Genomic DNA, 12078 nt, shown 5'->3' with positions numbered 1-12078 from the left:
GCGGCTGATTTCCTTTAGGAGTCCCGTAAGGCCGGCCAAATTAGGCAGCTTTTGAATGAGTAATTCTCTCCATCTTCCTAAAATAAAAGCTTCAAAGATTTCTCTGCACCTGCACTCAATTTAGATTAAATGTTGATTCCTTATCTTCCTTACAATATTAGAAGGGTGATATTTGGAACTTTAATGAAGTGAATTTGCATTCGGATTGCCTGTGGCACCACCTAGTTGGATCCTCTCGGCAGCGTGTTTTTTTCACTTCATATCTCTCTTGTTCTGTAAATGCACCTGCTTTTAGTGACTAAACAATGGCAGCGAAGAACACAGAATCACCTGGAGTCTTGCCAGCTGCGCCCTACCTTTGTGTAAGCAGAACAAACTCTTCAATATCACAGAAGAAAGTGGATATGTCCCCTTTGAACAATGCTCAACTGTTTTTGGCAGCATATTCTTTTGGCTTTCTCCACTGGACTTCACAGATACTTTCGCTCCCTCAGTCAGGCTTTAGCAGGCAGTGTTTCAAAGTTTCAGTTACTATTGGAAACACTCCGGGAGTCCTTCCTCCGCCTTTCTTGCTAGCGCCTTTCTAATCAGACAGGATATCGGCACTTTGTTTAAACATCAGAAACAAAGAATTTTCATACAACCCTAGATCTGCACAAACAAGTACTTGCTACTGTTGCCTGAGGCCCAGTTTAGTGCTGCACCCCTTCTAAGTAACTTCAATGACTTTAAAGGAGAACTAAACTAAAAATAAACATGTTTTGAAACATTGTATCTTATACTGTATACGGAACTTACTGAATCAGAGGTTCAGCAGCCCTATAACAGCAATGATTCAGGCCTTTAAAGTTGTCCATGGGAGCTGCCGATTTTGGATCTTGTTAGGCCATCATTTAAATGTCAGTGACACCGCACATGCTCAGTGTGCTCTGGCTGGGCAGCTATTGAGATGATAAGCTCAGGGGTTTTTTGAAATCATGAAGTAGAAAATAACGTTCATCTGCCATAGAAGCTTATGCTATATAAATAATTATTTAATTCTGATGCAGAATCCACTGGTTTCTGACTTTTACATTGCATTTATATCGGCAGAGTGAGTATCTCTGTCAGAATCTCTAGCATTAACAGCAGGCAGGTGAATCTGATTTCATTTAGCCGCCTCCAACTTACTGTTTCTCTAAGGGCTCTCACACACATCTTGCATGTATTCCACCTGCGTTTGGTGCTTTGGGAGAGCACTGTGAGTACAAACTAAATAGAAAAGACAGAGCTGAGAAAATTTATGAATTCTCTTGGGGTGGAATGCATGAAAGATCTAATGCAGGGGTTAGAGAGTCGTAACACAGTAGGGGCATGCTCTGAACAAAACAGGTAAAGGACCGCTAAGGTAGTATCAGTTGTTATGGTGAGTTGGTACCAAAGTAGCTGATCAGTGAATTGAAAAGAGAAACCAATGTTTAGATAGACACCTTACAGGAGTAAGATTTATTTTTCTGTTTTGTTTTTGAACCAGTGTACCTGTTCTCTACTGTGAGACAAAAGGTAATATTCTTTCACAGACCTGCTGTCAGATTCCTACAATGCCAATCAGCCAAAATAGATCAAGTATGTAGTGAGTCGGTCCCCAGGCTCAGGTAGCTGACAGCAACCCAGTGCATATTCTGTAAATCAGCAGAAAAGAAAATGGAGGGCTACTGTGGGCATCTTCAGGCACAGCTCTTCACTGCTAAAGGAATTTGGTGGCCTTGGGCTGTTGCAGAACCCCAGAATCATTTTCCTGTTAAAGGGGTAGTTCACCTTTAAATTAATGTTGGTATGATGTAGACATTTGTAAATTTGCAATTGGTCTTCTTTTATGGGTTTTCAGCTGTTTAGCTTTTTGTTCATCAGCTTTACAGTTTGGTATTTTAGCAGCTATCTGAATGTTTGGGTCTTTTTTACCCCAGCTGGCAGGCAGTGGTTTAAACAGGAGATGGGAATAACTATAACAATAAAATTGTAGCCTCACATATATAGGTACCAATGACATTTACTTATCCAGAAAGGCAAGTTGTAAATTCTTATTTTACCATTTAATGAATTTCACAGCAAATCTGAAATATATAAGAACACTAACTTCTGATACACAAATGCCATTTTCACTAACATGCAAAAATGCTGGGAACTGTGAAATTCCTCGTGGCTACTGCATGCCAGAGAGCTGCTCTGTTCTTTTTAAGGTTTTGGTGTCATCTAGTGATCAACTGTAGCTTGTTTAGCTCCAGGAATTGATAAATAATTAGAGGCACACACATGGTGAGAAAAATCAGGACAGAAATGTTTTAAATATTTTGTTTAACAATATTGTAAGATAAATGACATGCTCAATAACTGGTTTCATGCAAGGTACTCAGCAATATTAGTCAGGCTCTTTAACAAGCTTGCATATTAAATTGGAAAAGAAAGAAAGAAAATGACAGCTTGGAAGTAGACAGGGTGTATAAAGATCCAAGTGTTCCTCAGGAACTGGAAACTGGGCTTTTACTGTATGGTCAAATCACATTCCCTCAAGAAATAAAAATGTTCTATTTAAGATACATATTATGAGTACTGTTGAGCATCATAAATACACATTTCTAGCCCTAGGATACAGTACTGACAGTACTATCAATGTAGCCATGTGTTTTGTTAAATGGTTCCTATAAAAATGTAGTGTGACCTTAAGGTTCCAGAAATTGCTGAAGCCTAGACTTCTATATATCCTTGTGCTGACAAGTAAGAAGGAGATTGTAAAATCATGGTGGCATGCTATCAAGAATAAAAGAAAACTGTATCATACGTAAAGCCAGCTACAATTGACTATATATAATTTCCCAATTCCCCATAGACCTCAATGGAATTTTCACAAGATAAACCATGAGATCATCCAACCGAATCTTATAAAAAAATTGATTTTTTAACAAATATTTGGAACCCTCGGGGAAATGTCTAGAGGGCCCCTCCCCCAGTTCTGAATCACAAAACATAACGACATTCCAAAAAGGATCCAACAAGAATGAAACCTCCACAGGTGAACACAGAAAGTAATTCCAGGTGCAGAACAAGATGCAAACGAACCAGAATTATGACAGAGAAAACTAGAAATAAAAAAAAAATAAAGAGAGAAACAGAAAAGTTTGAAAGAAAAAGGGAATGCACACTATTAGAGGCAAGTAGAGGCAAAGTAACAAAACTGAGTATAAACATAGCCTGGCACTATAACTTGGGGGAAAGGTCATTTAAAAATAATAATTCAATAAAAACTGGATAGTAAAAGATATAAGACTTACTCCAGCTACTTACTAGAAAACATTAAAAATAAATGTATACCCAGAAAAAGAGCCCTATGAGAAATAGTCGAGGTAGCAAGACACCCTTAAGGGATAAGAAACCATACTTCATATGAATGATTCCATATAGGGATGCACCACACCCACTATTCTGGGATTTGGCTGAATCCTGAACCAAATCGAAACCCTAATTTGCATATGCTAATTAGAAGAAGAGTTAAAGCTTCCCTGTTCATGTGACAAAAAGCTACATGATTTTAAGGATTCAGATTTGGTTTGGCTGAAAAAGGGATGAAATCTAGCCAAATCCTAAACCGAATCCTGGATTCAGTGTATCCCTGATTCCATATGAATAAGACCTTAATAAAACATGGCAAAAACCTGAAAATACATACATATGTAGCTAAATATTCCTCTTCCTGAAGTACCCCGAGCACAGAGAATATCCTGAAACTTATCCAAGATAAACACTTGAACAACATGAACAGAAAAATGAAAGCACTCAACAAATGACCAACATATATGTACTAATGGTGAAAGCCTGAGAGTCTTGCCTAAGCAAAGAAAGACAGTCTTGCCTAAACAAGGTCAATAATACATTGTTCTATAGCATCAATTATGACCCCAGCACCCATGGTGATTGAGGAGTCCCCATAAAATTTGTATGCACGCATATTTTAATGAGGGGTTCCCAACCTTTTCCCCTCGTGAGCCACATTCAAATGTAAAAAGAGTTGGGGAGCAACACACGCATGAAAAAAGTTTCTGGGACTGCCTAATAAAGGCTGTTATTGGCTATTTGGTAGCCACTATGTGGACTGACAGCCTACAGGAGTTTCTATTTGGCAGTACACCTGATTTTTATACAACCAAAACTTGCTTCCAAGCCAGGAATTTAAAAATAAGCACCTACTTTGAGGCCACTGGGAGCAACGTCCAAGGGGTTGGTGAGCAACATGTTGCTCCAGAGCCACTGGTTGGGGACCACTGCCTTACTGGTTGTTAAAACCTATGTGCACAATGACTACAAGACTAAAGAGAACCAGATGAACTGCACCTTTGTATATGGAGTAAGAGACACCTTGTGAAGAACCCAATTTTGGGGGTCCTTTTTCACTGCCCAGCACCACAGATAAACATGGTTTGTCTGCAAACCATTTCATACATTGAGCTGCTAATCCTCAGAACCACTGTTACCCTTTCTGGATACTGATAAGAGTATCTGATAGATCCTGAAGTCATGGCAATATTTAGATAACTGTATTTATGGAAATAAACTTGCGAGATACTGAGGACCACAATAGTAAAGGACAGGCCTAGTATACAGTTTGCTGAATGAACCAAAAGCATTTATTCCTATATATTTTGTGTCTAAAAGAAAATCACTTTATATGATGCAAAAGTTTAACTGGCCATCTGGAAGATAGTATTTTGATTTAACAAAGTCAGATAGACCGTTAATAGGATTCTTCTGTTTCAATTTTGATAGAATAAACCTAGTTACACAAATCAATAAATCCCGCCCGACATGAGGGTTGTTCCTGCTGTAATTAATCCTTTATTTAATTTCACAAAAAACAAGTGCCACATTTTAAACAAATAGAATCCATTTGTTAGTTCTCATATTGAGATCATATTCACCATATCAGTTGCACAAATGAGTGATGGTCTGAACGATTATGGTATGTTTATACAACCTTTTGTGCCATAATCACTCACTTACTTCATAGGGAAGGAAAAATTCTCAAGGATTTTATTTTTACATTGAAATAGTGGAAGGACAGCGTTTGAAAAAAAAAAAAAACACTCTAGATAGGAGTATAAAAATAAAGTGTTGTTTAATAGATGTTGCAATTTTTAACCCTTTTGTGGCTGCTATGAAAGTACACTATTGGTCCAAAAGTATCCAGGCTCCCTTTTACAAATGCATATGGTCAGTTGGAACACAAACAAGCCCAATATTACCATATACCATGTTTAAGTGATGGTTGGAGTGAAATAAAGTTCACTGCCATTGGACTGTGGAGCAGTGGGAACATTTGCTCTAAGAGTTGTGTCAGTGAACTGCAGGTATAACTTGGAGTAGCAAGGTGTATTGTGGGCATAAACATATTGCATTGCACCTGTTGTTAACACTTTTGCCTCTCTCTCTCTCTCTTTCTCTCTGATTATATATATACAGTGGTGTGAAAAACTATTTGCCCCCTTCCTGATTTCTTATTTGCATGTTTGTCACACTAAATGTTTCTGCTCATCAAAAACCGTTAACTATTAGTCAAAGATAACATAATTGAACACAAAATGCAGTTTTTAAATGAAGGTTTACGTTATTAAGGAAGAAAAAAAACTCCAAATCTACATGGCCCTGTGTGAAAAAGTGATTGCCCCCCTTGTTAAAAAATAACTTAACTGTGGTTTATCACACCTGAGTTCAATTTCTGTAGTCACCCCCAGGTCTGATTACTGCCACACCTGTTTCAATCAAGAAATCACTTAAATAGGAGCTACCTGACACAGAGAAGTAGACCAAAAGCACCTCAAAAGCTAGACATCATGCCAAGATCCAAAGAAATTGAGGAACAAATGAGAACAAAAGTAATTGAGATCTATCAGTCTGGTAAAGGTTATAAAGCCATTTCTAAAGCTTTGGGACTCCAGCGAACCACAGTGAGAGCCATTATCCACAAATGGCAAAAACATGGAACAGTGGTGAACCTTCCCAGGTGTGGCCGGCCGACCAAAATTACCCCAAGAGCGCAGAGACAACTCATCCAAGAGGCCACAAAAGGCCCCAGGACAACATCTAAAGAACTGCAGGCCTCACTTGCCTCAATTAAGGTCAGTGTTCACGACTCCACCATAAGAAAGAGACTGGGCAAAAACGGCCTCCATGGCAGATTTCCAAGGCGCAAACCACTTTTAAGCAAAAAGAACATTAAGGCTCATCTCAATTTTGCTAAAAAACATCTCAATGATTGCCAAGACTTTTGGGAAAATACCTTGTGGACCGACGAGACAAAAGTTGAACTTTTTGGAAGGTGCGTGTCCCGTTACATCTGGCGTAAAAGTAACACAGCATTTCAGAAAAAGAACATCATACCAACAGTAAAATATGATGGTGGTAGTGTGATGGTCTGGGGTTGTTTTGCTGCTTCAGGACCTGGAAGGCTTGCTGTGATAGATGGAACCATGAATTCTACTGTCTACCAAAAAATCCTGAAGGAGAATGTCCGGCCATCTGTTCGTCAACTCAAGCTGAAGCGATCTTGGGTGCTGCAGCAGGACAATGACCCAAAACACACCAGCAAATCCACCTCTGAATGGCTGAAGAAAAACAAAATGAAGACTTTGGAGTGGCCTAGTCAAAGTCCTGACCTGAATCCTATTGAGATGTTGTGGCATGACCTTAAAAAGGCGGTTCATGCTAGAAAACCCTCAAATAAAGCTGAATTACAACAATTCTGCAAAGATGAGTGGGCCAAAATTCCTCCAGAGCGCTGTAAAAGACTCGTTGCAAGTTATCGCAAACGCTTGATTGCAGTTATTGCTGCTAAGGGTGGCCCAACCAGTTATTAGGGCAATTACTTTTTCACACAGGGCCATGTAGGTTTGGATTTTTTTTCTCCCTAAATAATAAAAACCCTCATTTAAAAACTGCATTTTGTGTTTACTTGTGTTATCTTTGACTAATAGTTAAATGTGTTTGATGATCAGAAACATTTTGTGTGACAAACATGCAAAAGAATAAGAAATCAGGAAGGGGGCAAATAGTTTTTCACACCACTGTATATATATATATAATTATATATATATATATATATATATATATATATATATATATATATATATATATATATATAATCTATCAGTGTATTAGATAGCAATCACCTATAAGAGCTGGAAGAAACTCTTTTATAAGTTTGCCCCTTGGAAATGTGATCAACAATCATCTGAAAAGCACTAGTGCCATAATAAAGTAATATGTGGCAATCAAAATTCAACCAGCGGAGTATTATGTTGGTATACTTATTTTACATAAGTATATATGTTTTCCCTGTGTCTGCATGGGTTTCCTTTGGGTAACCCTGTTTATCCCATGGTTCATTAATATACAGACAGCAATAAATGGCTCCCAATAAAAAGTAAAGCTAGAATGTGAATGTGTTTGAAAATGGCAACTGTTGACTCTACTGGGGCAGAAACTGATGTGTATGATATACAATGTCTGTAATATGTTCTGTATATGTGTGAGCACTATAGAAATACAGGGTTTTAACACATAACACATGATTTTAACAGATAATGTTTTAATTGTGACTTTTGCATGACTTCCTAGCATTTTTCTTAATTTGCATTAAATTATATCTGCACATTCCCCCCTCATTCACTTTAAGGATGTTCTGATAGCACTAGGCCAGCAAACACAAACAAAATCAGTATCTGCCCGAACCCAACCAAGATTTTAAAGATATACTTACAGCTCCTCTAAGAAGTGCAGGTTGTGCATTACATTGGAAGGCAGATTGGTAATGTTGTTCATACTTAGATCACTGTAGAGCAAAAGAAAACACTAAAATTAAGAATAGTACTATAATAATAACTACCATATCTAGAGAAAAAGGGAATAATTAGTGTTGCGCATTAAGATAGTTTTTCATTTGTAAAATCAGTTTAGGAAGCAAAATATTATACATGGAGTAGTTTTTTCTCTGTCTGATTTAGTTCCCAGATATTAAAAATATACAGAACACGGAGGAAGCAGTGTTAGGTAGGAAATCAGATACAGAGCTGTAAAACAGCTTTTGGAAATCACAGCAATAACCATTAAGAGAACTGAAGAATATAATTTTACACTGGTGCTTCAATGATTCACTTGAGAATAAAAAATAACAATAAAAAAAAATAAGACAGTTCAGTAAAAAGGGAATATGTTAAAGGGCATGTGCTATGCTGTGTTAGCAGTTGGTTAAGAATTATATGAAACTTTAAACCGTCATCAAAGCAAGACTTTGAAGTGTCATCTATCCTATGTTTTTCCCTCCTCTCTTTGTAAAACTCTGCATTTGCAGAATGGTTCAGTCCAAGAGTCACATACAAAAAAAAATTCATGTAGCTAAGATATAGGAGTAAAAGAGCACATTCATAGTTAGACACATCGGCCTGGATACTAGTGCAGCAGGTTGTAATATGGGCATGCAGGAGAAAATTCTACAATATCTCTCTCACTATATAGAACAGTGAGCAAGACTGCTAAAAGGTGCTTAAAATAATCAAATAATGCATTTAACAGAAAAAGAACACATGTAATATTAGGAAATTTGAATAATTTTATTTTTAGTTCTAAAACATTTTAAGTATATAAATGATGCTATAATCATAAACATTAAACAGACCAAAACAAAAAACAAAGATGCAATAACTCCCTAAAGGAACCATAATGATTGGTAAGGGTAGCTATTTAACCCTCATTATATCCCATACTGCCCTGACTGGGCTTGCATATTACTGTTGAGTTGTGCCAGGTTGAGCTTATCACTGGGGTAGCAATTCACTTATAGCAACTTAAAGACTTTATTTCACTTTATCCCAAGACAGTACAAGAGAAAACAATGCACAAGCAAAATCAGAACCTGAGTGCTACCTTGTGGGAGACACACAATGAATTTATCGCTATAGGACGAGAGGTGGACCGAAATAATGAAATTTGTTTGGAAAGAAAGAAAAGCTAAACATGAGACTTACACAATTTTAAAAGTTTAGAAGAAATGGGACAAGAGGAAAGCAAACAAGTCTGATGCAGAAAGAAACAGATGGAATAGACACAGTGCAGTTCTACTCAGGTTACAGCCCATTTAAAATCTTACTCTCTAAGGAGAAAGAACTGGCAGCAATTTTATTTTCACCCATAAAGGCTAGAATGGTGACAGTCCAGAAGTCTGATCCGGATATTTTCTATTGTATCATTTCAGAACCCTGTAATGCATCCTTTTTCTGGGGAATCATGTGAGAACCACATAGTGCTGACTGCAAAATACTACTCTTTATTTACAGATATAGAAGCAAGCAATGCATTTTTGTACAATAAATATGTTAATATATTCAACAAAACTTGGGATTTTGTGTTAAATATGCAGTTTTTATAATTTATCCATATAGGTGAAATTCTCTTTTACAACATTTCTATAAATCCAAAAGAACACTAAACTATGTTCAAACTTTCACTCTGCTCTTTTTGCAGGTTTTTAGATTGTATTAAATAAATGAAATGAACCATAAAATAAGAGTGTAATGAGATCCTGCTCTGGAACACACTTCCTGATGGGGCCGAACAGTAGTTGCTGGCAAGGAAAACCATTTATTCTCTCCGCAGAACTCAATCAATTTCTGGTTCAGACCTGGTTCCCTGAAACAACATTTTAGTTGTTTCCGTGTTTTTTGGAAGGGTTCCCACTCTGTCTGCCTTGTAACAAAAGAAATAACCTTATGGCTCACACATTATATGTTGCTCTAACAAGGGATTTCTCCTCAATGCCTTGTTATGAAGCTTACAAAAGCCTTTTTATAAACTGTGACATACAGGTGTAATCAAATTATTTTGAATCAGTAACTAGAGAAACGCACTATTCCTTTTAGCAAGGATGGTTGCTAAAAAACTGTTTGTGCCATGAATTGGTTACATTTACTGGAGATGTGGCTGTAAAAAAATGTAGCAAAGTCTGCAACAAAAAAGTTAATTTGTAACTAAACTACTTTTATCATTCCTAAATAAATAATTATAGGAGCTGAGCTTGTAAAATGTATTGTTGGCCTTAATGGCATGCCACCCTGTGCCCCACGTGCCCCCTAATATAACTTCTGGATGCAGCCACTACAAGCCTCTGGTTTAGAGCATGTGCAGTATTGCACTCCGGGGTGCTGGGTACGTAATGCACATTCCATCCTGGGTGGAACTCTGAGCATGTACATCCCAGCAAGCCTTCAGCCATACAGACTCTATTTCCTAGTTCATGAGGCCACCTTTTAAGTTCATCAGTGAAAAAACAAGGATACAGATCAGTAAATGTGATGCCAATTCAGTTAGTATTCAGCCAGTAGGACTAACCTGGGTTATCCCAGCCAGTGACCATAGCTGTCCCTATGTTAAATTACCTTGTGGGAATACACTTTTCACAGAGCAATTGTTTAGCCTATACATATTCCCACCATTGTTTAATCCACAATCGTTCTTCTATATTTTTCCATGTTATACCTACCTTAATACACTCTTCAAACAAGTTTTCTCATCTTGAAACTCCTACACTCTGAGTTATGTCCCTTTTCTCTAGCAGTGATGAGCAAATCTGTCCTGTTTTGCATCACCGAAAAATTAGCAGAACTTTAAAAAAAAATACGTGAAATGCGACTTTTCTTTACGCGACCATGACTTTTTTTGATGCAACCGCAACTTTTTTTACTTGACCACAACTTTTTTTCATGTGGCAAAAATTTGTGCCCATTTTGTGAAAAAATTTGTAGATACTGAAATGAGGAATTTCACTGCGAAACCATGCCTGGCAAAAAAATTCACTCATCACTACTTTCTAGCACTCAGTTCCCATTGCCTCTTGAGGCAACTTCGGCGATTGTGGCAAATCGTTGGCACTGCGTATGCCATCCCACCGTCGATTTACATTCTCGCCGGTGGGATGTTATATTGGGGAGATTAGTTGCCTGCGATAAGGGAGATTTGTCACGGGCGATTAATCTCCCCGTGTGCCACAGCCCTTATGTCTCTTTAGATCCTTTTCATATTATCACCTTCCTTCTACCCATCAACATCTCAAAGAACTATTACCTACCATTGCTCTACCATTATATACAACAGGATACATAATGCTGCACAATTATCAAGTATATATATATATATATATATATATATATAGGAACAAAAATGACAGCACTCACGGGTCTTTCAAAGTTGAGTCAAAGTTGACTCAACTTTGAAAGACCCGTGAGTGCTGTCATTTTTGTTCCTGCATTTCACTTACTGCTCTGGCACCCGGGTATCGTCACTAAGAAGGAGTGCTTCCAAACCTGGACTTCCCTATATATATATATATATATAATATATAATAATGTGTAACGTTTAGTACACAAGGGGGCTGATTTACTAACCCACGAATCCGACCCGAATTGGAAAAGTTCCGACTTGAAAACGAACATTTTGCGACTTTTTCGTATGTTTTGCGATTTTTTCGGATTCTTTACGAATTTTTCGTTACCAATACGTTTTTTGCGTAAAAACGCGAGTTTTTCGTATCCATTACAAAAGTTGCGTAAAAAGTTGCGCTTTTTTCGTAGCGTTAAAACTTACGCGAAAAGTTGCGCATTTTTCGTAGCGTTAAAACTTAAAAGGTGCAAAGTTTCGCGTAAGTTTTAACGCTACGAAAAAAGCGCAACTTTTTGCACAAGTTTTAACGCTATGAAAAATCGCCAGATTTTACGCAACTTTCGTAATGGCTACGAAAAACTCGCGTTTTTACGCAAAAATCGTATTGGTAACGAAAAATTCGTAAAGAATCCGAAAAAATCGCAAAACATACGAAAAAGTCGCAAAATACCGATCATTACGAAAAAAACGCAATCGGACTCATTTCGACCCGTTCGTGGGTAAGTAAATCAGCCCCAAGGTGTTTCAGATATTGAATTGTTAAAAATAAACAGAGAATCTAATCTGTTGCAGGACATAAAACAAGAACTGTAATTGAAAAGCACATAAATTACAGTACTG

General features: G+C 37.4%; 1 protein-coding gene across 1 annotated transcript in view; it reads right to left on the bottom strand.

Annotated features, from left to right (window-relative positions):
- Positions 1–12078, bottom strand: part of lgr5 (leucine-rich repeat containing G protein-coupled receptor 5) — a 107275-nt gene that overhangs the window by 55494 nt on the left and 39703 nt on the right. Inside the window, exon 2 of the mRNA XM_002940173.5 lies at positions 7787–7858. Within this exon, the coding sequence (XP_002940219.2) occupies positions 7787–7858 (72 nt within the window). The remainder of the gene's footprint in view (positions 1–7786; positions 7859–12078) is intronic.

Source organism: Xenopus tropicalis, chromosome 3 (assembly GCF_000004195.4).
Source record: "Xenopus tropicalis strain Nigerian chromosome 3, UCB_Xtro_10.0, whole genome shotgun sequence".
Classification (NCBI taxonomy): domain Eukaryota; kingdom Metazoa; phylum Chordata; class Amphibia; order Anura; family Pipidae; genus Xenopus; species Xenopus tropicalis.
This window is presented reverse-complemented; position numbering and strand designations above follow the sequence as displayed.